The following is a 27,936-nucleotide window of genomic DNA, read 5'->3' as shown; positions in this document are numbered from 1 at the left end:
GACAGAGGGTGTTTAATGTTGTTTTAAGAACAGTTGCACACTAAAGGTGGGGAGATTCCCACACAGGGAAAGTCAGAAACATATCAGGTACATTTCAAAACAACCAAGAAACAGAGTGTCTAGTTAAAACACTATTACAGTTGTATATCGTTAAAATGTCTTATTTCAAAGTCGACACTGATTAAGGCAATATCATACATAGTTTACATTTAAAGGTACAATGACACCCATCGAGGGAGGTCCCTGGAATGTGACTGAATAAATCACATTCCCTCTAATCTAAGAGAACCGGATTACCGGACATATATACATACACATATATATTGTATGCATATATAAATATATATATTATGTTTATATATATATTTATATATATAATTTTACATAGGCCCCTTTCCACCATGATCTTGTTCTTCTTTGAAAAGCAGGAGATAGCATCTGCAGCCATCTTCTGAACCAGCATAAGGGAGGCATGGTTTGGTATGGGGGTTGGAGGTTGGGGGAGACTCGTTTGATGTTAACATAGCATGATGGATTTCATCATCATGAGCGTATGTTTGTGGAGTGTGTGTGTGTTGGTGTGTGTGTTTGTGTTTGGTGGTGTGTGCATGCGGTGGTATGTGTGTGTGTGTTTGCGTGGTGGGGTGTGTTCATGTGTGTATGTGTGTGTGTGTGTGTTTGGTGGGATGTCTGTCTGTGTGTGTGTGTGTGTATAAGAGCTTAATGAAACTCTAGAAGGTCAACAAGAAGCGAAGGCCAGAGAGCCTCAGCGTAGGGCTCAGTGATCGGAGGGAAAGATAACGCTGTTGGTGTTTCACTGGATCGTTCAACACTGCTCTGAGAAGAAACACACATGCACCGGGCCCACACAGCATGTCAAAACATTCTCCTACAAACAAACTAGGCAGAGGAAACTACTAATCATTTGTCCATCATTTATGATAAACAAAGGTGGAGTTCTTGGCATGCTGTATATTTTATGCAGCCCGGTATATTTTTTTTTGTTTAACTTTACTTGGCATTCTCTTTTATGTCGTTCAAGATGGTGAAGCTATAGGTTACAAAATTGGAGTATTCACATTGTGTTGACAGCCATTTTTGTAGAATTTCCCAGCATTGTTTAGAGGGCTCAGAACCACTGGTGCAGCATAGAAGAAGTCCCATGGTCCAGACTGCCTGAAGCGATCCCATCCCCCAGAGACCTGTTCCCCATCTAATGCAGATGTTCCACTGCCTGTGACCTGTGACCTCAGCATAGCAACATGGTCACGCATCAACCAACAAAACAACGTTCCTTAAAGCCACGGGTCATCGGCGCGGTGGGAACAAAAAAACATTGCCCCCCTTTGATTTTGCACCCCCCCCCCCCAAAAAATAAAATAAAAGTCATATTCACACCTCCTCATTTCTTCTACCGTCTGTGACGGTGAGATGTGCGCAGGGGCGCCCTCTAGCTGCTGATCTTGGTCAGCATCTTGTTGATGGCCTGCTTGACGTGCGTGGTGGAGCTGCGTCTCCTGGCCTTCCCCTGGACAGCCTTCCTGCGCCGCACCTCGCGGCACAGCTCGTGGAAGGCCTCCGCCACCGCCCCGCCCTCGTCAGCGCACGCCGAGCACTCGTAGAAGGCGCACGCCATCTCGGCGGCCAGCCGCTCGCCCTCCTCCGTGCCCACCTGCCTGGCGTGGTCCAAGTCGGCCTTGTTGCCCACCAGGACCAGCGGGACGTTCTTAGGCCTCTTCACGTCCTCCAGGAGGCTCCGCAAGGGCACCACGTCCTCGAAGCTGCCGCGGTCCGTGATGTCGTAGACGATGACGAAGCCGTCGCCCCAGCGCATGTGGCCTTCCTTCTGCTGGGTGTCCTCCTGAGGGCGAGACAGGATTAGCGACGGAGACATTTAGCATGCGGCGCGGTTGAACTCCGTGGGGACACGTAGGCAAGCACTGAACTCCCCTGAGAGAACCATGGAGGCTTAGAGCGAGAGTTTCAGCCTTTGTTTTCTGAGAAAATGTCATGGAGGATTCTAGTGTGTGTTTGTTTTTGTATTTTTCTTTTTAAAGAAAACGTCACGTTATTGACAGACCTCAGGGAGAGAGTGATCTAAAGACTGTGATTGCACCTCCCGTGCTTCACTAAAATACCCTAACCCTAACCCTGCTAAACACACATTTGGAGCACTATATTCGGCACCGTGTGCAAACTGAAGCAACTGCTTTTCATATTGTATCAATCTAGAACTATCTGTCCTGTTGCAGCACAGCTTACTGGCCGTGTGGCAAATCCCCTGAGTCTCAACCTCACTGCAGGGAGCACTGAGATTCTGATCTCACATGATTTGCTTTAAAAGACCATATAAAAACTACAGTGAGGCCACATTCCTGCAGTGGAACAAAGACTGCAGTCGCCTCTGTACCTGGCTGACTTCTGAACTTTGGGATTTACGAGGTACAAAGACGCCTCAGAGTCCAAGATCCAAGATGTCTTTAATCGTCATCCTCAATCCCATCTGTCTTTATGTCTACTCCCACCTCTTAATAGCTCTGAGAGCAGAGACAGCGGGGGAGAGAGAGAGAGACAGAGAGAGAAAGAAAGACAGACCTGTTCCTGCACTGGCCCACATGTTTGCACTCCAGCCCTCACCTTACCGACCACCTCAAATAGACCACAGACTGCCTGTGTCACAGGGGAAATCAGTGTCCACCTACACACAGCAGTGAAGGCACGTTCATCTCTGAGCCGGGAGCTGCTCACAAGCCAGTCTGACGGAGAGTGTTTAGAGACGTTTGCGTGATTAGCAAAGAGAGAAACAGCTGGGAGAAAGGCCACGGTTATACTGCTAATACAGCAATGTTGATGATGTTCTCTTCGATTCACTGTCGAGGATTGTTACGGTCTAAGATAAGTATAATGCAGTACACCCCCTGGATGTGTCTGTGCCTACCTGCCCAGCCGTGTCCAGGATCTCCATGGCCACCACCTCATCGTCGACGTTGGCTTGATGGCGATATGTTGACTCTGAAAGCAAAAACAAAACCTGGTCACCAGATAGAGCTGGTTGCTATAGTGACCGATGACCCCCGCTCGGTCCCGCTGACCTCCACTTTACCTCCAGGCGTTTTGACCAATGGGATGAGAGAGTGTCTGACACCTGGTCAAGGCACGCAGGTGTGAGGTCTGGTGGTGACCTTTTCTTTGTTTCACCTTTAAAGGGTCATTTACCCGAATTGCTCCTCGTACAAAGCCCATCTGTGTAAACACCACACAAGAATCCCAGTAAAAAAGGATCCCCCAGCAAATGAATATTTCACTGCACTGGGCTGGCTCCACTGTGGAGCCAAGCTTTTTAAAGCCTGCCGAACCTATGGATGTGGTACATTTGTTTTCTTCTCAGAGACATGCTGGGGGTGTTCTACTGCTATGTTTCTCCAGCTTAGTTTGTGGCTGTTGAGGAATGGCAAGTTAACACCGTCAGGATGGTGACGATGTGTGCGTATCAGCCCTGGCTCGGCCCAGGCGCGCCCTGAGGTGTAAATCAGAGTCCTCGGCTGAGCACATGAGACCTGTGGAAGCCGCTGGCGAGCGCCAGGTTGGTGATTTACATCCCCCTTTAGGCACTAGGCCGTCCTCTTAGGAGCAGGACTACAGTCTGCCTATGGGACAGCTTGTTTCAGCAGTTATTACTCACACAACGCCCTGCTCCCTCCACCGACACCCCCCTCAACACCCCAACACCCTCCCTCCCTCCACCACCATCCACCCTCTGTCCTTCACCATCCTTCGACCCTTATCCTCCACTCTCCTCCCTTCTCCCTCCACAAACACCGCCCGCCCTTCTTCCTCTTCCCCCCACCCTTCATCCTCCACTCTTCTCCCTCCACTCTCCTTGCGCCCCCATCCTGCCTCGCTCTCCCTCCTCCACTATCCTCCTCTCTCCTCCCCAGCCTTCCCTGCTGAGCTTCCCCTGTGTGGTGGAGTACTGACAGGAGGCCTGAGGGTGATTTAACTGGTCCAACCTTCCAATCTAAAGATCTGACGAAAGGCCAAAACTCCCGTCATTTTCCTGGCAGCAAATAAGTCATTCCTTAAACACTCGCAGCCTCTCGACACGGTTCCTGTTGTTGCAGAAGACAGAAGGAGGAGGCTTCAGTCCAGACCACTGCTGCAGAACGGGAAACCAATTGGTCATTAGCCGCCCTAAATGCTGATGTTTGTACTCGTCAACGAGGCCTCTCAGGGAAACGTATCTGGGTTGTCTTGCTCATTTAAAATGCTTCATGCATTAACCAGCTGGCATCCATGCTGCTTCTCGTATTCCTTTGCTATGACGAAATGCCACAAACTCCTGCTTCTTTGTTGGGTGCTCTATCTGTGATTTTGAAGATGTCATCAAATGCAATTCGGTTCACTTAATGAGATTAGATCAGTGTGTTATCTGGTGATGCAGTTTTACAATGTCAATGGGTATTTGAGGTAGTCCACAATCTTATCGGGCTCACATGCTTTCTATTGAATGACAAGGAATGGCGTTCTCTTGAGTGGATGAGAGACAACAGTAGACAAAGATGGGAACACGAACAGGGGCTATGATCACTTTCAACTTGTCCCGACTAAGCGATTTCATGAGCACACTAATACAGTACTGTGTATTAGTTGCTGGCTCAACCTGTAAATGCAAAACATTTAAAGACCATTGTCATGGCAACAGGCATGACTGTGGAGTTCTGGTCTAGAACCTGGGAGTATGATTGTGAAAAGAACAAATGATTGTGTACAATTATAGTTCTCTTCTTTCTACGACAAGATGAAACTTAGGGGGGGAGGTTGTTTCAAGCCAGTATGTGATGAGTTATCCAGGGCTAGATTCAATGAGACCCGTCTGGACTTGTCCTTATCTGAGAACCCAAAAACTCCTGTGAAAGGTCAGTGTGCTTGTTTTGAACCTACAAGTCTAAAGGGTAGTCACTATGGTGAATTGTATCCACATTTTGAATGCTTGCTTCATAATCACATCCCCTATCAAGTCAGGGGGAGAATTTCGGCAGCGCAATAAATGAAAACGATGTGTACAGGACGACAATAATAATATTCACCAAATGGAGTTACGTAACAGTAATCACAGAAAGTGGTCGGGGGGCGTCACAGGTTAATTTTCCGGGGTGGACCGATTTGAAATAATGAAAAACAAATAAATTAACTGACAAAGGTAAACAGACGCCTGGAATCTACTGAGGGAGGGAGAGAGGGAGGGAGGGAAGAGAAGGGAGGAGAGGACGGGCGAGGGAGGAGGGGGGTAGGAAGGATATATGTTTACATATATGTATACAGTATCATCTGCTGCTCCTGATGAAATGAACTTGCTCATATTGTGGTATTAAAACTTGATTAACTTCTTGAACCAGCAGAGGCCTTCGAAGGTTAGATGCACTATTCTCAAAAACATGACGAAATTGGTTCCAGACTCTTCTCTGAAGTTCTTGGAAATTAATCTTCCCTGTGTCGTAACTCAATCTTCCCTCAAAGTTGTTGGCTCTGCGTGGCTTACAGCTCAATGCTTCATCTTTCACACAAGTCTGGTACAAAGTTAGGAGAAAAATCCTGTTGTGGGAGTGTCTTCAGTACTCGCTCCTGCTTCCAAAACAAGTGCTTGAACCTGCTCCGATGAGAGCACCCCATGCAGGCTCTACTTTGCATACTATACTGGCCATGGGACTTTCATGCTAACCCAGACCTCTTTCAGACTCTGAAAGAAAAGTCATTAAAACCACAAACCCAAGGCTCAGGTGTCAACATACAGTGTGTTATGTCCAGTGCTATCGCCACCTCTTTTGCCACACTAAAAGCCAAACAAAGCAGCTCACTGAAAGTAGTGTTTCACTGCTGGTGCGCCCCATTGAACGTTAAACACTCACAAATATTTATTTCTATCAGGCAAGTCCATTAATATCATACTGTTATTTACAACAGGGATAGGGATTACAACAGGGACAGGGATTGGTGAGGTTACAAAGGCACCTTTTTTTTCTTAGAGGATAATATGCCACAACAACCTTGTCCTGGACATAAACTTCCCGTTGGAACGCTGGCTGGCCTCAGTCAGGATGAAGCCCCAGAGGTAAATCTGATTACACCATGGCTACTGTCTGTCCACGTAAATTCTAAATCTTTTGAAGCCATCTTAAAGTGAAAATTCCTTGGGTAAGTCATAACATTCCTGTCTCTGTCTGACGGGAAAGGGTGGCGTGGGGGGGGGAAGGGAGGGAGGGAAGGGGGGAGGGAGGGAGGGAGGGAGGGAGGGAAGGAGGGAGGGAGAGGGGAGGGAGGGAAGGAGGGAGGGGGAGGGAGGGAGAGGGGAGGTGGGAGCGAGGGAGAGGGAGGGGGGATTCATGGAGGTACTGTAGGATGGAGGTAAGATATTTCCCTGTTGAAGAAACGTCAACAGTGGAAAATCTGATTTTCCCTAAAGCAAAGGCCAATGGCTTCCTCTATCAATGCATAACATTAATTTCTGAAATTACAAATCAGCCTTGTGGTTGATTTAGCAAGACACAGACAGCCGAAACTATGAGGCAGTCTTTTGACAGGATATTAATTGATCTAAAGTCAGGTAAAGCTGGAAAGCTGTCCTGCCCCTCCCATGTTGGGTGGATAGCTATTTATTTGAAACAGGAGCATCGAGCTGCCATCATGCTAAGATGTTTATATGTAGGCCGGGTCTCATTTACTAACATTGCGAATGCAGCTTTTAACTAACATTTGCGCCTTTGCCCAACCGCAAATAGCGGATGGTGTATTTCCGCATTTTGCGTGGTATTTATCAAACCAGATCCTCGTCGGGCAATCAGCACCCATTAGTGTTAATCAGCGCGCCGTTAAAAGATGGGAAAAATTGCCTGCATGTTACAGCCACCATGGGTGATTCGAGGAAAAGAAAAAAAAAAGTTCAGCAAACAGGAGCTAGAAATATACACACCCTTTTTCCCTATCCTCCCAGCAGCGGTAATCTGCGTTTATACTCACGTGCGCTGCCTTTGAAAATACGGTGTTATGTCTTTACCCGCTATTTCACGCCTGAAATGGGCGCAATTCTGTTAGTAAATGAGGCCCGCAGTGTGGAGGTCTTGTATCTTAACTAGCGGCGAGTCATGTGACTAGTCAGTGTGGAGGCCTAAATGTCTCACCTAGAGTTGGGTCATACTCCCAGATGAAGCGTCGGGTCAGAAACCTCACCACCAGAGCTGAGGACAAACAGAAAATAAATAGTCAGCCCTCAAACATCACCACAGGAAATCAGACATCAAACAGACACAGTCAAATCACTAAAGCACAACATGATGTTAAAGTAAACACAAAAGCTTTCAATTTCTGTGTCGAGATGTTTACAATGATTGCAATGAACACTTTCTCGAGCCCGATGTACAATATTGTCAGAAACAAGCTCTGATCTGCAGATATAATGACATCCACTTCAGAACAGACAGGAACCCACTGTGGATGTTGGTATATTGTGAAGGGTACTGTGAAATGCAAACTACTCTGCTATAGCAGAATGTCATCAGAATATTAACTAGCTTGACGAGGTTTACATTATAAGAGCTAATAATAATACTGAGAGGGGGGGGGGGGGGGTAGGTAACAGTGTCAGAGAAAAAGAGAGAGGCTAGTTAGACCCGGCATCTGGTCTCATCAAAGCATAATTGCCCCCTGGCCTCTCAAGCATTCACCTTTCTACGACAGGCCTTTCCATGAGCCGCTTCTGTGAAGAAAAAAAAACATTCTAGCCACAACAGATGACTCACAGCCTCCACAAAACCGAACGCTGAAATATCCTGCCACTGTGACACTGGGTGGACCGTTCAACCCCGTTTTGTCCTCAGAGCCGGATTAAAAGCCCATTTGGTTTAGAACCAGCCTCCCTGAGTGCCGTCTGCCCGTGAAAACTAGCAGGAGAGGACGCATGAATGGCATCATGTGATTAATCCCTCTTCCACCACTTAGCCAGCATAAACACATTCAGTAGAGTGTTATTAGCGATGAAATATAAATAATCATCATAAAAGTTTAGTGGCTGAGAATATTTTAATAGTATCTTCATGCCCGCTGGCTATGGAAACTGATGTTTCCCCTGCCAGTCCATTAGGTTAGGTTCAGGAGAGAGAAAGAGAGGAAGAAGAGATGGAGAGCGATAGTGAAGAGCTTGGTCACCACATATCATTGGTCTGGCAAACATGACCTGACCAGTAAGTGGAGTGGAGAGAATGAATATTGACATGGTTCCCGCCTCGCAATCACATCTCCTACTGTGTATCTAGCACAGCTTGAGGAGCGCTCATTGATATCATTAGCCCTCCTTTCATCTACCAATCAGCACGGGGCAGGGATGCTAAAACGTTGAGTCATTCGGGAGCCTTTCCCAGAATCACTTGGTATGTTACCGTCTCGTTAACTGATGAGTAAAGACATTCCGCTCCATCGAACCAAACGTTCATCGTTCCCTTCTTTCTTCTGCTGCCTTATCATTCGGGGCCGGTGCTCTCCCTCTGCATTTTCTCAGATGCTAAATATAACATGATCTACTCCTGGAAATTCTGGACCAGGCACCCACCACCATGTCATCCAATTCATATTCCCAGAGACCAGGGGCCCAACTCTGCCAGGCTGTCTGCTGGTACAGTAATGCTTCCCTCTGGAGCTCTGCTCTGGAGGTGGGAGCCTGGCTCCCCTCCATCCTCCTGTGCCCCCCCTTGCCCTCCATTCCCTTCCCTCCTCCTCCTCCCCCTCGTTCATCCCCGCCCTCCTCTGCTCTGTCAGGGCCCCCCCATCTATCTGTCCTACCTGAGAGATACGACAGATAGGGGCAGGTTACATGTCACTGGCTGCAAGCAGGGCTGTTTATCAGTGCTTTCTGCTTGCTAGATCCCCGCATTGCTGGTCCATTATCCCCCCCCCCTCCCACCCAGTAAGAGACATGGCTAATGGGACTGGAGGATGCTCTGTAAGGCTGCTAGCGGACCACCGCCAAGGCCTCCTCTGGTAACAGTGACAGCAAGGCTACAAAGGCCCCATTCTTCAAAGTTGGACCTCCTCTACGACCGTCCATCAACCGCCCCCTCAACCCCCCCCCCCCCCCCCGCCCGACCCCCCCACCCCTCCACCCTCCCTCCCTGAGTAGCTAGTGTCAAGAGAGACACAGCTAAATATCCTCCTCAGCCACTCTGGAAAGCTCATAACTCAAACTCGGAGAGTCAACAGTGTAATCGTGCTGCAGTGTTTCCATGAGGACATGCAGGGTGGTGTATGTGTGTAAAGTAGTGTGTGTGTGTGTGTGTGTGTTTGCACGCTCGGTCCACTCCACTGTCACTGTTCTCCATCAGTGGTGGTGTTCACCACAGGGGCCGTCACACGCCTCAGTGACTCTGAATAGGTCTGAGTGGTCTACTTGAAACTGGGAGGGTATTGATTTCATACCGTCAAGCGGCAACACTGCAGCTTTCTACAGCGTGACAATGGGGAAAATTGCTTTGCCTTTGAACTGGAGGGGAACATTCATCATCCTGCCCTCGTTTTTCCCCCAATGTAATTAGCCACTACAAGGAAGAGCTATTATACCAAATGGATAGCCTCTGACACATTGTATTTTGTTTTTTAACCCCCGTCAAGTCTTTGCTTTGAATCGGAAGTGTGTTGTTTACGGAGAAGAGAGCCTTAGTTTGGGCTCCGGAAGTTTGTCTTTCCACAAGCATGTAGAACTGTGAGTTGCCTAAGCATGATCAAGATCATAATCATGTTAATTCACTATTAAGTGATTCATGAAATTGTCATATATTCAAATTGATGTCGGCACATTAAAGACAATAAACAATTATATAATATCAGTTGGTGCATTGCAGTATAATACAAAGCATATCACAAAGCACCATGAGACAATTCTTACAAAGCCACCTTTCATTAGTGGAAGCCTGTAAACAATCTCATGCTTTTCGTGTTCCTCAAATATTCCCCCATGCCCCCTAATTGAATGGCTCTTCATTGAATTACGTCTTTCAATGCCTTGTTTTACACACTATGGTTCTGCTAAGCATAGAAGCACATTCCCCTGCTAAGGCACTTAAATAGGTTCTCAAACAAGGACTGCATGTCATGCAACATTCAATGAATCTCAAAGCGGAGTCTGGTAGACAATGTGTCATGTCGGCAGGCAGGTAGGGTGAGTAGGTCCGTCATGACTCCAGTGTCTCTGAACATGGACATTCTGGACTTCATATCATATAAACAGAACAAGCAGCATCACAGTATAAATACAATTTACCATTGCCAAAACATACAACAGCTGTCTAGTTACTTTGTGTTTTTTCATACAATTTGATTTCAGAATATAGAAAAGAAATTATGAACTGTGACTGTTCCAAATTGGCAGTCACAAAACAATCAAATTGAGTTCCAAATTGGTTAAAATCGTCATGGTTGTTGTATGTAAAGACTGATGAACACATTATTTTGATAATTATTTGTTTAGAGTAAGCATTTGTACAGTGTAATAGCTTCAACACATGTATTAATGTAATACAATGCCAAGAGTAGCAATTACATTTTAGAAGCATTCTCGTCCTGAGGCACCTCTGTAAGCCCAGACATTCTCCTTATAGTAATGTTATCATTTACCAGACGCTTTCATCCACAGCAGTGTTAAAGAGGGATTATAATCTATGACCTCTTGATATGCAGTCAAGCTCTACCACTGAGCTGTATTCTTTCCGCTCTCACTCTTTGACTCTTTAAACTGGGGTCTGAAACTGCTAACCAAGACCAAACATCCAACTGGTACAGGAAGTTTCTACACAGACACAGATCATGAGCAGGACTTCAGATCTGTAAATCCACCAGCTCACTCAGACTTGGTCCAGGCTGAAGCCTGTGACTGCCACACTGCCCACTCCTGCACAGCTAAAGCTCTTTCTCGCATTGGAGAAGACCAAGCTTGATCCTCACTTGGTCTAAAAGTTTGCTAGCAGCTGGACGCTCTGCAGTGGGTGTCTTACTGCCAGGATCAATAGCCTCTACAGACTAAAGTCAATAGAACCAGAATGGCATTGTGCTCAATAACTGAGCTGGGAAAGATCTGGAGCCTGCTGCAATAAAGACAGGAAATAACCAAAAGACAGGCATAGACAGCCCCAGACACTGATGTTGGGGTCCTGTAACTGAGGAGATGAGATGTGATTATTGCACTGTGGTAGTAGTATTTTTGTTTTATGTTTGTTTATTTTTTTAATCTATACATCTTTCAGCTAGATACTGTTATCGAGATGTTATTGTTGCATTGTAGTCATGGAGACATTGTTGTTGCACTGTAGTATTATATGCTTTGGATAAACATGTCTGCCAAAAGGATCAAATGTCAAAGGATCAAACAACAGTTTCCTCATGTTCTAAAGCACGGGAACAGGTTTATTTTTCAAGACCTACCAACAAGCGATAGAAAGAGAGGTTGGGTGGGGGCTTTGTATTTGATCTCTTGCGTCAACAAAGTCCATGGGAGGTAATCACCAAAGCCCTTTTTTGTCCGACACGCAACATGTAGTACATTAGAAGGAGAATGGCATTCAGGCTACAAACAAAGAGCTGGCAATTAGTGGTGTCCAGCTCCTTGTTCTGGACTAGTGCCGTGTTACTCATTCACCACCCTCCTAGTGGCTCCGCTGCAGCCAGCACACAGACACCCTGCAGGCTACTCTGGTTTCACCACACACCCCACTATACAGCCTGGGAGATAGTGACCCTGTCCTATATCTGTGTTCATGTGTGGGTGTGTATGTATCGATGTACGTATGTGTGTATTTGTGTGTATGTGTGTTTGGGGGGGGGGGGAGTATCTGTGCATTTGTATATTTGTGGATGTAGTGGACGTGTGTGTGTCTTAGCCTGATCCTTCGGACTGTTGTAAAAATCCCATTCCTCCACAACAACATCCTCACAAAACCTCCATGACTCAATTCCATTCTCACGTTTCATGACGTTATCTGGTGTCTCGCGACCTCGACTGGAAGAGTGTCCTTTAAAGACCGTCCGTCTGCTTATGGTTTACTTTAGCGCTGGGAGATCCAATCATCTTGTGGTGAATCATTGACTTGTCTGGGGGGGGGGGGGGGGGGGGGGGGTTCCATAGCATAGTGTAAACACACAGAGCTGGGGGGCTCCTTGTAGACAGGCTGGAGAACTGGCTCCACCCGTCTATGCATCCCTGAACTCCGCTGGGGGAGACTCATGTTCAGTCTGTCTGACGTCTCAAACCTATAGGGAAAACCCATGGGATCTACGCACAAACTTCAAGCAGCACCTTTTCTGATATCGACATTGTGTATGTGTACGTGTGTGTGTGTGGCTGCCTCGTGACTGTCCCCTTCACGTGTGTCCAATCCGTTTCTGGGGTGGATTATGGTCCAGAGATACTCTGAGATGTTGTATAGATTTGGTTGAGATATATGTGATGATCGATTAGAGATCTCCTGCTCATGAATAAGAACAGATGAAATCATGGCTAAATCGAATTTTTGTTCAAGAATATGAATGAAGATGTTTTCATCTCACCCCTCAAGCAGCCTTGATATACAGTTCAGTCAAGACACTCGCGTGATTGATTTCACCATTTATTCATATACATGAGAATAGGTTTAACTTTGGCGGAATGGATGTACATGGGGAAGGGCTCCCTGCCTTATTATATGATAGTAGTTGCTATGCATGCAACAACGCTTTGAGTTTTGCTGGCTTCTTTTATTGCACTTTGAGCAGATATACTGTATGCACCTGGCATTTCAAGTGAACCGAATAAAGAATTGTATTTGGGCTTTGCATCACAATGTGTGCTTTCAGGCCTGCCTGCTACTTTGTTCTTGAATAAGAGTTTCAGAAATCATGACTGGCATTACAATGAAGCATCACCCCGAGGTCGGACGTTCATGCAGGGGCTTGTGACAAAACCACAGCACGGCTCACTCCAGCACCACACAACAGCTTTAAATGCCACTAAATTTGCTTTTGACAAAGCAAGCAACAACAAATATCCAGACCACTTCCTGTGGTCTGGGTCAAGACTCCCAATGTCAACACTCAGCACCCAGACCCAGCTTTCCCAGCATGCCTTTTACCATCACCAGACTCTCAGGGCTCTCTGTGTTGCCGCAGTAACAGGCCTTCCATTTGGGCTCGGATGCAGATTGAAAGGTCAACAACGCCAGTGAGATACATGGATGTTGACGTGCTCAGGGACAGCTCTGCAGTCAGGGGTGACTTCCACTACTGATGCTGCTGCCAGAAAACGTCGACAGCATTTCCATCTAGTTAGATGGGCCTGCTATCATCAACGTATTACCCTTCCTTTCTCATGAGATTATTATGGGATTCATTACTGACAATTATCTGTCGTCGGTCGACACAGATCTGCCTTGCGTCTGCATGACTAAACCCTTTACATCCTTCCCCTTTCCGCTCATCAGCAAAAATCGCATATAATTTAGTTGCCAATAAGCCTCGATCCTATAAATATGATTTAGAACATGGCGAAGACAACGGAGATGGAACGCTCTCTGCCAGAATGACTCATGTTTCACGTCAAACTTACCGCTACTTACCAAGAGACATAATGTGATGGGGGGCTTCAGCAAATGTGTTTGCTGCTGTACTTTTGATGTTTGTGTGAAGAGTATGACGCACACACACACACTCTCTCTCTACCTTTTTCTCGCCACCTACATGACCACTTCTCTTGAAGTACTGTCGTCATCCAAAAAAGCAAATAAACGAGTCCTGTAAATCTAACGCACAGAATAGTGTCACAACACTTTGGATAAGCAAATCCCTTTCTTGAATTTAACACCGTCATTAATCATAAAATATCCGCCTTGGGGAGCCCGGGCAGAGGAAATGAATACCTTCATCTAAACACCAGAGAGGTCTGTCTACCTCCGGCCTCCGGCCTCATCACACACACACACCATCCACTCAGCCCTGCTTCTGTTTATAGAGTGTGTTATACCCACTCCAGAAGTTTGAGAGCTTTGTTTGGCTGCTTGATTGATTTCCCTCCATCCTCCAGCCATGGTGCCGTGATAATTCTGTCTGCAATTAAGCCAACAACCTTCCTGGCTGGCCACTGGCCTGTTGAGTCAATAAATCAATGCCACTCCAAAGCGTGCCACACTCCCTGTCTCACAGGAACATGACGGAACACGGATTTGTGAAGCCAGCCTTCTTGGGTTGAAGGTCAATAGTGAATGATAATTTACTTATCAATACTTATTATTTATTCTTAATACAGGGGTTATGATTTGACGTATTAAGTACATTCCCTTTGATAAATCTGGAACAAACTATCTAGAAACCAAGAAAGGGAGCCCTACATATTTGAATCAACAACCATTTGGCACGTTATGTAACAGTATTACAGCCTCTGATTGGTTGTTGATCCAAACATCCAACTGTTTACTTAGGTGACTGTTGACACAGAGGTTAAAGCACAGGCCTGATATATTAAGCATGTCTTTAAGTATGGATGGTGATACGGATCATGATTCACTGGGGTCTGATTCTATTTGAGGAGTATTCTGTGCTCGCACGCCATCTCTATTACTCTTTAATGAATACATGTACCGCCAGGAGAACCCTTCTCTTAGTAATGAAAGTCCCCTGTCTCTCTCTCTCTCTCTCTCTCTCTCTCTCTTTTGTTTCAACACAACATGCAGTCCATTAGAAATAGGCCCAATGTGCAAAACACAGGGCAGCGCAGACCTAGGGAGCATGAGCAACACATGCAAACAAAGTACATACTGTACTCCATCCCATTATTTGACCTTGTCTTTCCCATCCAACGTGCTCAGTGCCCCCTGATCACCTGCAGCTGATGATATCTCGGGTTTGAACACACCCACACAGGTGTGCAGGGCCACAGAGATAGCTCGAAAACAGGTCTCCCTGGGCCCGGTCTCCCGTTTCACTTTGAGAGGCTGAAAGGGGACGTGAAACCCGAGGTCTCTCCACTTTAAAGGTGTTCCATAAGAGCGAGAAGGGCGGGAAAGAGATAAAGAGAGGAAGCGAGTCAGAGCCAAGAAGGTGATAACTGGAAGAATACGAAAGAAAGAGGGAGGAAGAGTGAGAGAGATGAGAAGCAGAAGAGAAACTTCCAGAAAGACAGACCTCGCAAGAGGGAGCGAGAGACAGAGAGATGGAGTCTTTCTCCGCAAAGCCCCGAGGCTGCGTTAACTAGGGCACCAGGGCGGCTATGATTTCACACTTCTGTGTGCGGCTGAAAGGCTGAGCTGGCTGGGGCTGGACTTACAGAGGGCATCAAGTTTCTGATAACACGCTGGATCTCCAGCTCATTTGGTCACTAAACAATATGAGCTTAACTCCTATTCAGCCTTCCTCACGTGTAACCCAGATGATAAGTGAGATGCAGTTGCGTTTGGGATCAAGTACACTAGATTTAGTCAGTTGAAGGTGATACTCTGGTTTTGTCTTGCCCATCTGATACCTCTTGTGTTGTCCTCCTAATCTGGGAGTTGGAGACTGTAGTCTGTCAGTGGTTTTAAGACTGATGTCTGTGATTGAGTGTGGAGGACGGACCCTATTTCGAACGCAGACTGCTGTGTAGCTTTGATTGCGAAAACCATTAGGATCACTGAGAGATCAAAGCAACCATGTCGGAGAGGAACAACGAACAAGTGGCTTTTGTAGGTTTAGTGCTCTGGCCAAATCACATCCAGATGTTAAGGCAATACACTTCATACAAGTTGATGAACGTTTTTATAAAAATATAATGAAAATGACATGAGTTTCATGACTTGAGTGCAATTGGCAATCATTTTGACATCTACGGAGGGGGAACTTCTGTTAAAAGCACAGATGAATCAGAACTTGATTGGATGTGAAGAGTGGGTGGACGACCGACCAGATAAGACAGAGCTGTGTGTGTGTGTGTGTGTGTTGACTTAATTTTCCAAGTGGTTCCAAAAAAAAGGAAACATAAAACAGCGTATTTCCTAATAACCCACCTCTCTTAAAGGACAAGAAAGAAACGACTTAATAGATCCATCATGAAATGGTAAGAGCACTCTCAATCTCCTGACACAGTGGGGGACGGAGGAGGGAGGGGGGGAGGGAATGGGGGGGAGGGCAGATTTTTTGTTACAAGAGGGAAAAATCAGAGCGATGACTCACACTCCTTTAAGGCAGCAAACTCTGGCACTGAGTGCTTGCAAAGTGGCCATAGGCTGAGATGGAGGTGGACATTATCAGCGCTTGCGTTGGCAAGGGTCTAAAAAATAAGTCAATAGATAGCAGACAAAATATAATCCGTGAGGGAGAGAGAGGCAGAGGGAAACAGAGAGATAAAGAAAGAGAGAGAGAAAGAGAGAGACAGAAAGTGAGTGAAGCAAAGAGAAGCCCACCTTCCTGTGACACAAACATACCCTTTTGCAGGCGTTCCATTGTGTGAAGTAAGATTGCAGCAGTTGAATAGGGGGAGAGCGTGTGTGGGTGCTGAGGCTGATTGAAGGCCTTTAGAGAGGGAATAGATAAGGTGAGTTCTGAGCACATCCTGTTCCATCCCAGGGACAATAGGAGGCTCCGGGGAGGGCAGTGAGAGGGGGAGGAAGAGATGGAGAGAGGAGAGGGGAGGAAGAGATGGAGAGAGGAGGAAGAGATGGAGAGAGGAGAGGGGAGGAGGACATGGAGAGAGGAGAGGGGAGGAAGAGATGGAGAGAGGAGAGGGGAGGAAGAAATGGAGAGAGGAGAGGGGAGAAAGAGATGGAGAGAGGGGAGGAGAAGGTAGGGAAAGATGGAGAGGGGAGGAGAGGGAAGGGGAGGAAGATATGGAGAGAGGGGAGGAGAGGGGAAGGAGAGGGGAGGGGAGGAAGAGATGGAGAGAGGGGAGGTGAAGGGAGGAGAGGGGAGGAAGAGATGGAGAGAGGGGAGGAGAGGGGAAGGAGAGGGGAGGAAAAGATGGAGAGAGGGGAGGAGAGGGGAGGAAGAGATGGAGAGAGGAGAGGAAGAGATGGAAAGAGGGGAGGTGAGGAGAGGGGAGGAAGAGATGGAGAGAGGAGCGGAGAGGGGAGGAGGAAGAAGAGATGGAGAGAGGAGGGGAAACGAGCGAGGAGGAAAGGGAAGGGAGAGGTGGAGAGAGGAGAGGAGATGAAAGGGGAGGAAGAGATGGAGTGAGGTGAAGAAAGGAGGAGAGGAAAGAGGAAAGGAGAGGGGAGGAGAAGAGAGGCAAGAAGAGAGGGCTGATGCTAATGTAATCCATTTCGATCAAAGTTAAGAGCTCGTTGGTGGACCCTGAGTGTCAGAGTGTGGGAAGAACATATCATACCTCATTCCTGTAGAAGAATGTAATTACATCTATGCAGTGCTTTTCATTCCCTCTGTGCAGTTTACATGGTTAGACAATGACGTATTGACCTGATGTATAGGAGCAATTATCAGCCTGTTACAATCTCTGATAGTGTACAGTAAGTAAAGCATGTAATGTATGCTATCCACGGTTTGAAAGCAAAACAATTTAGAAACTGTCTGTGAAATGGAATACTCACCCAGCCACACACACACACAAACACACACATACACCCACGTGCACAACCGAGCATAGGTTTTCGACAGCAACAGACATGCAGAAGCCTGTTCTTCACCCTCCATGCATGCAGTCCGTAGACAGGCAACACAACACAGTCTCAGGCCACTCCCTGTATGTGGCCCCCATCTTCATTTCCTGTCATCCCTTCTCTCCCACATGCCTCTCCACTCTTCTTTCACCTCTCATTTCCTCTCTTTTTCCTCTCTGCTTCCCTCTCTCCTGTCCCTCCTTCTCTTCCCCAGTCATCACCCCTCTATCTTCTCTCCGCAGGCAGCCAATCGTCAAGCAGACGAGTGAGTCCCCCACAGGCGGCCAGGCGGGGGTGAGCCCTCAGCCCGCTGACAGACAGGGGAGCAGGACAGAGTGTCTGAGACACTCCCTGGTGCCTCCACAGAGCGCCTCTGAGAACCCTTCCTCTACTGAGCAGCCTCTGCTGCAGACAAAGTGAGAAGGTCCTTCCTGCTCCACTCTCTCTCTCTTCCTCTCTCTCCTTCTCTCTCTCTATCTCTCTCTCTCCCTCTCTCTCCTCCCCCCCTCTCTCTCCCCCTCTCTCTCTCTCTCGCCCTCTCTCTTTCTCTCTCTCTCTCTCTCTCTCTCTCTCTCTCTCTCTCTCTCTCTCCCTTTCCCTCCCCTCTCTCTCTGTCTCTCTCTCTCTCCCTCTCTCTCTGAAATGCTTGAATATTCTACCTCTTGTTTGGGTTGGCGTCAGGCCAGCCCCTGGTTGAGTGATCTTTATGGCATAGAGGCCAAATGCTACCAGACAACAACACTCCCTGGGGGCCACTAAATCGCTAGGATGAGGGGAGGGTTATAGGTTGGCCCACAGTAGGCTTCGACAGAGATGTAAATCAACAGTGTTATTGTCGGACATTCAAGAGAATGGCTACTTTTGTTTCTTTTCGTTTTTTGATTCCAACTCATTATCACAACAAGCAACCTCTGTGCTTCGTGCTCAGTAAGTGCATGAAAGTGTCTCTCTGCTTTTGGAACAGAGTGTAACAGCTCTGTAGGATGCTCCTTGGATCTATCTCAGGACAAAACCAGAACTACTGTCTGTGTGCTGTCCATGTGTCCATCAATGCCTTATAATTATGTTTGGGTGTGTGTGTGTGGGTGTGCGCGCGTGTGTGTGTTTTAGAGTTGAAACAAGTCCAAAATGATCCTAGAAGTTTTGCAATCAAGGACATCAAAGGAAACCTTTGAAGTGGAATACAGAATCACAAAATCAAATAAATAGTTATGGTAATATATGGCTATTAGATGTGTTTGCTCAGTATTGGTCTTTCAATATCAGTGTGCCAGTGCCTCAATGTACGCCAACAACCATTTCACACACGAGCAACATAAGCAAGTCGTAACTCAACAAAACCCATTACATACACCATGCAACATGTAACAAGGCACAGAGTTGCTCAGCACAGTGATTACCTAAGGCATATACAATGTGTGGCTATAGCAGCTCTCCAGAACTAACATAAACTGTAAAAACACAAAGTGGTTAATGCAGTAGGCTGAGAAGGGTTCTAGAATGTCTGCGTTCTAGAACGTCTGCGTTCCGTGGAAAAATATGCTGACGTTTTCCCCCAATGCTAGGATGGTGGTTGCTAGGAATTTGCACTTTGTCCTTCTACAGTTTAACGAAACGTGTATCATTTATGTGTTCTTTGATTTGCTACACGTAGAAATGTAATATTCTAAGGTGATAAGGATGAAAGTATGACTGTGTGTGACAACTAACTTTCAAATACCTTTTCACAGGAATTGATTTGGGTTTGAAAGCATATCTTGGGGTGTGGCTCAGACTTGCCAAGCAGGGCTAAACCCACGGGTGCATGGCCTGCTCATGGGCTGGCACACCCTCAGACTACCTTCATCACTACCTGCAGATTGCAAAGGTGCAGATGGAGTGGAGCCGCCAGCTGTGCGTCACCCAACAGCCGGGACACGAGAGCCTTCATCAGACTGCTGCTTTCAGACAACACAACCACACATGACTGCAGGGGCCTGTTAACAATCAGACAACCATCAGCACATCTACATGCTTTTAAGTGGGCTGGGGCAGGGAAACCCCCTCTTTTGTCTCCCTTTGAAGAAGAAAAAACTGCCCATATCCAGCCCATATCCCTCCCCCTTTACAAAATATATAGTGGGCACATTTTTGAAAATTGGACCTTTGGACCTGAGTTAGAGAGCACAGCACTTCAGGGCAGGAGTCAGGGAAGATTAACACCCAGATGGGCATGAACAACGTCCATTCGAATAACAGATTCCATTCCTCCTGGAGATGTTTAATTTCCTGAACAAGCCTCCTTGAATAGGGCGATCGTGGGCTTGCATATTGCAGCCCACAGTGATGAAGGAGAGAGTGAGAAAGAGAGCGAGGAGAGAGAGGAATAAGAGAGAGAGGAGAGAGAGAGAGATGTCTGGAACATCTTTGTTTCTGTTGGGTGCATCCATGGATATGGTTGTTCCTGGTCTTCAAGCCTATTCTACATCAGTGAAAGAGTGGTCATTCAATCACATGAGCGGGAATACCGAGGGGTCCGAAGCCACAACGTAATTAACATTTTGTGCCTGTGTGTGCGTGTCTGTGTACGTGCACCTGTGTGTGTGCCCTGTCCATGCAGTGTAAGAGTGTGTTTAGACCCTTCCTGAGTGAGCTACTTGCATTAAGCTGATTCATGGTCAGCTCCTGCCGCTGGAAACCATAAACAGCGGTCTTTCTGGAACAGCAAGCAGACTTGTATTATTGTTACCTTTCTTTGCCTCAGGAATAATGGAGAAAGAGCGAGAGATAGAGAGAGAGGGACAGACAGAGACGGAGAGGCAGGGAGGTAAGGATAATTAGAGAGAGAGAGAGAGAGAGAGAGAGAGAGAGAGAGAGAGAGAGAGAGAGAGAGAGAGAAAGAGAGTGAGAGTGAGAATGAGAGGATGTTTGTGGAGCTGGCAGACGGGCCCTTTTATGGGGCTTTCTTTCACACTCAATAAACTCCATTTCCACTTCTGGATTCCCTAGATAAAAAAGCTAAACTCACGCCAAAAGAACATCCAAAATTGTGGGTGTTTTTGTGATTATGAGTGTGTGAGTGCTTGTCTGACTGACAGATGTACCGAACCCATTTATACCCATTACAGACACCAATACCTCCTGTGTGTCAACAAACCACAGCCTTGAAAACACCAGTCAGATAAACTGCCAGTCAATACACTTAATACACATAATTAGGACTCTGTATTCTGTCTATCACTCTGTCTGTCTCCCTCTCTGTATATTTCTGTATTTCTTTCTCTCATTCAGCATTTTGCTCTCTCTCCCTTTTTGTCCCCATCCATCAGCGTGTCTATCTGTCTGCCTGTCAGTGAGCCTGCCTGCCCTGCCCTAACCTAGCCCTGTCTGTCTGCCTCTCTCCCTCTCCTCTTGGTGACGAGGGTGATCCAGTGCTCCAGTTCACCCCAGTGCCTCACGTCTCTCTCTCCAGTCTCTCCATGTCTCTGCCGACTCTCCACAGCCCTGTCTGACGAGCGTGCTCACCATCACTTGTCCATCACGCTCCTGTTCGTCTACAGGAATAGATCCCATTAATAACCCCCCTGTACCTCTAGCACACACATACACACACACACACTCACCACCAGTCCACAGTCCCAAGCCGAGGCAGAATCACTTTATGAGGGAAGGTAAAACTGACAGTCTGGGGAATTAAAACAGCTCTGAGCCACATGGTGCAATGGGACAATGTCATATATGAAACAGAGCCTGGCAGAGGAACTCACCTACTGTGGCACCTCAACATCTATCCATCCATTACTAATCCATCCGTAAAACACCAAAAGTGAGTATTATTATTTTGTATTATATTATATTTTGGGATATGTGCAGGTATCTGAGTTAGGGAGATATATTGTGTGTGTGTGTGTGTGTCTGTCTCTCCTGCTGACCCAACCTCTAACCCCGGCTTCAAAGCTAACTCAAGTGGCTGTCAGCCAATCAAGGTCTGAGTGGGAGGGGTCACAGAGGTAGCCGTGGTCGCAGTCAGACTAGGAAGCAATTACACCCACATGTGGCCCTCGAAAGCCTTTATGCACTCTCCCTCTCCCTCTCCTAATCACCCCTGGCCCCACCACATTTCTCCCCTCTCTCTCTCTCTCTCTCATCGACCATGCTCTGTCTGTGAAGTAGTATGAAGCCATGGTGGAATACTTCTCTCCAACACTCTCCAGCTGACTTTGGTTGAGATCTGCTGGATGGTTCCAGCCATGTATTGTAGAGATGACTCATGTTACATAACTATGTTTTGTATTTTTTAAATACGAATAGGTCTGGTGAACACCTGGTGTGAGAACATAGTTGTGTCCTGTGGTGATTCCAGTGAATCAGATAAATCACTGTCTCTTATCATCTCTGCCGTCATCTCCACCATCTTCTCTCCACCACCATCTCTCCGACATCCTCTCTCAAGGTCTTTTCTCTCTCAAGGTCTCTCCTCTTTCATGGTCTCTCCTCTCAAGGTATCTCATCTCATGGTCTCTCCACTTTCATGGTCTCTTCTCTCAAGGTCCCTCCTCTCTCAAGGTCTCACCTCTTTCATGGACTCTACTCTCAAGGTCTCTCCTCTCTCATCGTCTCTCCACTTTCATGGTCTCTCCTCTCAAGGTCTCTCCTCTCTCAAGGTCTCACCTCTTTCATGGACTCTACTCTCATGGTCTCTCCTCTCTCAAGGTCTATCCTCTGTCATGGTCTCTCCTCTCTCATGGTCTCTGCTCTTTCATGACTCTCCTCTCAAGGTCTCTCCTCTCTCAAGGTCTCTCCACTTTCACGGTCTCTCCTCTCTCAAGGTCTTTCCACTTTCACGGTCTCTCCTCTCAAGGTCTCTCCTCTCTCAAGGTCTCTTCCCTCTCATGATCTCTACCTCTAGCTCGTCTTCTCGGTCGATGCTGACCGATTTTCCGCTTCCTTTCAACCACAGTGGACATCCAACACTGACAGGCTTTACGATCACAGAAATGCACCTGAACTGCCGGGGAAACTAATCACCTCATCTTTCAGGAGCGGGAACTCAGCAAACTCCTCTTTCAAGGCTGTGATTGGATTCTAAAAGAAAACGCTTTGCGGCAGATAGCGGGATGTGCGATACAAAGCAGGTCTTCTGCCTGTTTCATCATCCACCTCCTCTCACTTGGGCCTTGACGTTTACAGCAGGACACACTGTGCTGGGACAATAGGTCTCAGACTCTTTTTATCTCCACTTTACCACACACTGTGAAGACAGACAGGCACTGAGGCGCTGGGAAAATCTGTTTTTGTGCTTGTTTTGTGTCAAACTGTAATCCACAGTCTATAGCCTTTCAAGTCAATGTTCAGCACAAACGAACATTTCATTGCAATAGATTTTTTCTATCAAACTGTATACTTTTCCATTGTATTCCATCATACTCAAATATATTGCATCCTACTCTCTTCTATTATATTCTAATATTTGCTCTTGCATTCTGTTACATCCTATCCTGTTGTTATTGTATTACATTGTATTATGTTCTATTGTTCCACTGGTCCAAGGGGGCACATGCTGCTGCCTGGGAGCCCCAGAGGCCTTGGGGTAACAGGGTTATCATGGATCCCTCTATCTGAACCACATGTGTCCTTATTGGAGTTTTCATGACAGGCCTTTCCTATGACCTCCAGCTGCGCTGGTATTACATAGGTGGGCTTCTTAGACAGGTGAAAGGAATGTTTTCCACCACAGTAGATCACCACAGACAGAAATCTGTTTTAATTAGCAGTCGGCATGAAATGTATGCCGTGTTATCCTGTTAGACACTGTAGATAATGTTGGTAACTTATCTCTCTGGCTGGGGCATCGACCTCGTGTAATAGGATGATTGCATGCAAGATTGATTGTTACTTGGTAAATGACAAGTAGGACTGCAAGAATTAACAACCATTTGTGTATGAGGTTTTTGGCAGACTGCTCAAAGTTTGTTCAAAAGGGGAGTGAAGATATCAAACCTGACAGAGATCCAGGCAGGATGAAAATGAGAGCGATACAGACGAGATAAAACAGTTACAGATCTTTGGACTGGCATAGAGAGAGAAAGAGAAAGGGACAGAAAATACAAAGAGAGAGATAAAAAAAACTGAGAAATAGAGAAAGAGAGAAAAGGAGAGAAAGGAAGAGAGAAGAGAAAATACAAGAGAAGAGGAGAAAAGTAGAGCAGAGAGAATAAGACAGACCTACCGGATTTTCCCACCCCTGCTCTGCCGAACACGGCCAGCTTCACCTCTGGGCTCTTAGCCATGACCACCAACACCAAAAAGCAGCCAGCCAATTACAGCGCAGCGCTGACAGTTCCCACAGTGGGTGTGAGATCAGAGGCCCATCCTTCACACCACGCGGGAGCAGGGAAGTCTGGGGAAAGAACACACCACACACCAAATGCAGGATTAGGGTCTGAGGATACTGCTGTGACTGCAGCAATGAAACATGAAACATGAAGGTCTTTTCCTGTTTCTTATTAAGACTGTGAGTCATAAAGTCAAATAAAAATACAAAAACGGTGTTACAAGATAACAAATCAAAACTAAGTGCTTTAAAGCTTTATATCTCAAGATAATCCAAGTGGGAATGATCTTGCTGTTTTCATTTGAAAAGGGGTAATATCCCCCTCAGTGAGAACAGTGGTATCTGCCATGCAGCCCTGCTGGGCTTCATGTGACTCAGGTCTCCACGCAGAGCGCTTCTCTAACAGGCCGTCCATCACTAGGAAACAAGGCTGGTGTTTACCGAGGATGGACCTCTTCTCTCTGATTGACTGGCTGTTTATTGGCTGGCTCTCTGACTGGCTGCCTATCTGCTGGTATCTTCAGCCGTGTAATGGACTGACTTACTGGCTGTTTCATCACCTATCTCACTAACTGACTGGTTCTTCAGCTATCTAAGTGACTGTCTCACACCTGCTCATCTGCCAGATTAGGCTGAGAATACCATCTGCAGCGTTACCGAGGGCAACTGCATCATCGCTGATGTGAGTCACACACGTCATGTGTAGTGGTGGGCTTTTAGCAGCCGTTTCTATCAGCACTGAAGAGTTGAGAAGGAGCGAGAGAGAGAGAGAGAGAGAGAGAGAGAGAGAGAGAGAGAGAGAGAGAGAGAGAGAGAGAGAGAGAGAGAGAGAGAGGGAGAGATAGAGAGAGAGAGAGAGAGAGAGAGAGAGAGAGAGAGAGAGAGAGAGAGAGAGAGAGAGAGAGAGAGAGAGGGAAAGCATACGGTTGGCAGTCTGCTGAATTACTCATTCATATTTATGACAGATAACTATGAGCCCAAAACAACGTCAATGCTACACTTATCTTTTTTGACTCACTGACAAAACGTATCCCAAACTCAACTTAGCTCTAGCTGGGACGCAATTTTACTCAATTAGTTTATCATTTATAATGTATATGATTATCGTAGCCCCTTTCAACATTCGCAGATGCACAGGTCCCTTAACCTCATCTGCTTACAAGACTGGTTCATGTTGAAGGCTAATGACTCAATTCATCTCTGTCCCTCATCACTGATTATAACCTGGCTCTATCTTCACATCCTTCCACACAGGGTTTCCCACAGACATGGTGTTAGTTAAGGTGGTAGGGTGGGGTGCCGCCGTCAGGGGGGGCGGGGGGGGGGGGGGGGTTCGCACAGTTTGTGCATTAGCCTAATGAAGGGAGGCTGGCGTTTTGGAATGGAATGTAGAAAACATGACAGAGTAACACGGCGGATATCGCCCTGTAAAAAAAAGATATATATATATTTTTTTTCTTTACAACGTACTTAGGGCGGCAGGTGTGTGTTGCTTAGGCGGCCGCCTTAACTGTAAAGTGCTGCGGGAAACCCTGCTTCAACACCATTATACCATTAAACGTCCCACCATAGCAACACGCCCCACCAAACCATCAAAACACATTGCAACACCACCATAACATACCACACCAGGGCAACTCACCACATCAAACAATCAAACCACGCCCCGCCATACCACAATCACGACACAGTCCCTCGCCATGCCACCCCTCACCATACCACAGCCCAACACACATGGCACAGCACAATCCACCCCCAGCTCAGACCAGACCTTATACCACCACACTGTCATGTCTACATGGCATTCCACTGCTCTGCTAATGAGATCGTGTGTCCTGTTTGAACCTCCCAGGTTCCTGCAAGGCTCAAGTGGAACATGATTAGCACCATCAACATGGCCAAGGATGGGCACATCCCTCTCTTCCCTCTGGCTGAGCAAGCAGGCCTGGACACAGGAGGCTCTCTTTCTCTTACACACACACACACACGCACACACAGACCACCCTAATATGAAGATGAGAGGCTTTATATCCTAACATTCTTCCTCCTGCCAAAGCAAATGAAGGCAGAAGACTCAAGAACACTCAGACTCCTATTGCTGTTTCTCTCTCTCTTTCTCTCTCTCTCACACACACACACACACCATCACTATAACTCAGCAACATTTACCAAACTCAACAGCTGGTCAACCCACACACCAGAGGGCAAGAACACCCAGGATGAGGAGGAGGTAGCAGAGAAGGAGGTGAATGAAGAGGAATGAGGAGTGGAAATAAGAGAAGGAGGAGGAAGAAGAGGACGGCACCTTGCCCCCCTGGGTGTGTGTGTGTGTTTGTGTGTGTGTTTGTGTGTGTGTTTGTGTGTATGTTTGTGTGTGTGTGTGTGCTCTCTCACTATATTGTGGTGATATACATGTTGTGCCATTGTTTCATCTGACTTAAGCGCTCCCATTTTGGCAGGGACTAAACACAATTAGCCTTTATTTTTCTTTCCACACAGAACCAAACGCCTAGTACATCGACTCAGCCTTTTCGGGTCTTGCAGGCTACGTTGAGTCAGCAGAGAGTCAGGGTGGTGGCCAAGGCCAGGGACAGATTACAGGGTTCAGACGCGTACCCTGGGTGGAGACCTGACTGGAGGCTTGGGCCATGGTGAGCCGCAAGCTAAAAAAGGATCTTCACAAACCACAGGGGTAGTAAATGTGTCTGGTATTCCCTCCACACTGTCAAGGATTATTGTGGAATCAACAGTGGACTATGGAGTTGGGTGCGGAATCTTGCATGGTTAATCTAGAATTAATAGCCTATGTATTTAAAACGTAATAACAGTAAGGGCTTAAATCTTTATGTACACATTAAATCTATATACTTTCCACAGTCTGAACAATTAACTGTATTTACAGGGAATTTAGCTGTCTTTTGAATGCTCAGAAGCGGATTCCACAACGTTTAATACAAATCTGTCACGGCGGAGCGCTGGTTAAAGGGGGTCGACTGTTCGCTGTCCTCTTGACTCCCCTGAATGACCTCTTTGAACATCTGATCTCTCACACAACACTTCGCTGTCACGTCAAGACGCACCAATCACGTATTTCTCGATAATAGTTCCTTATAAGAGCACGTCATATTATTCTTACTTCCACATGGCGATATGGTGGCTGATCGACTTGATATATGAGTATCATGACGAGTTGTCCTACACAATAATTGAGTCATATTCTCCAAACATCTGGTTATAGCACGCACGTTACAGTAGGCCTATGGCCCTGAGTAATTTTGGCATATGAGGATAACCACTATATGCTGGAAGCACCTGACAGGTTATTAGTCTTTTGTAGACTATCCATTGTCGATGTAGTTTCAGAACAGCCGACTGACAACCCATCAAACTCCCCACACCACAATGACATGTATTCACATTTCATACAGATAAAAAAAATTATAGGTCTACTTATAAAATGCAAGTCAAGTTATTTGGCTGCAGTACGGTCCATATGATTGGTGTGATTTAATTTGCCAGCAGAACCAATACTGGGTGTGCGGTCAACGTAAACAGACAGTGGACAATGAATTGGAGTACATGTCACACAAGAGAAGAAACATTTCACGGATTTATGGTCCACTCACCGGAAATAGGATACGATGAAAACAATTTGGTATATGATTAAGCTGATCTCAGCTCTGAAAGTTGATCAGTTTTCCTCCGCTTTGCGTAAACGTGCAGGCGATTTCTTGACCTTCCAAAAAACAACACACAATACGGACGCAGCGCAGCGCGTGCACTGCTAAATACGATGGGTTGACACCCCGGATGTCGTCCGGTCCAAACTGACTAAACCACGAACAACTGCACGTTTGTCCGAGAGCTTGTTTCAACTGGAGGGTAGTTGAAAGACTGAGAGACAAGCTGTTGAACTTGATATTTTAAAACCACGGTGTGCTGCATACCCTTGCATTCTGCATCAATTCGAAGCGG

General features: G+C 46.7%; 1 protein-coding gene across 1 annotated transcript; it reads right to left on the bottom strand.

Moving 5' to 3' along the window:
* Positions 1–27,899, bottom strand: rerg (RAS-like, estrogen-regulated, growth inhibitor). Its single transcript, XM_047022926.1, has 5 exons — positions 27,588–27,899; positions 23,857–24,027; positions 7,176–7,232; positions 2,939–3,012; positions 1–1,861 (listed from the first exon to the last, which is right to left on the bottom strand). The coding sequence occupies exons 2-5, from the start codon at positions 23,915–23,917 to the stop codon at positions 1,451–1,453; spliced, it is 603 nt and encodes a 200-aa protein (XP_046878882.1). The 5' UTR covers positions 23,918–24,027; positions 27,588–27,899; the 3' UTR covers positions 1–1,450.
* Between the last annotated feature and the right edge of the window lie 37 nt (positions 27,900–27,936).

Source organism: Hypomesus transpacificus, chromosome 7 (genome assembly GCF_021917145.1).
Source record: "Hypomesus transpacificus isolate Combined female chromosome 7, fHypTra1, whole genome shotgun sequence".
Taxonomy (NCBI): Eukaryota; Metazoa; Chordata; class Actinopteri; order Osmeriformes; family Osmeridae; genus Hypomesus; species Hypomesus transpacificus.
The sequence above is the reverse complement of the archived record's forward strand: the minus strand, read 5'-3'. Positions and strand labels throughout refer to the sequence as shown.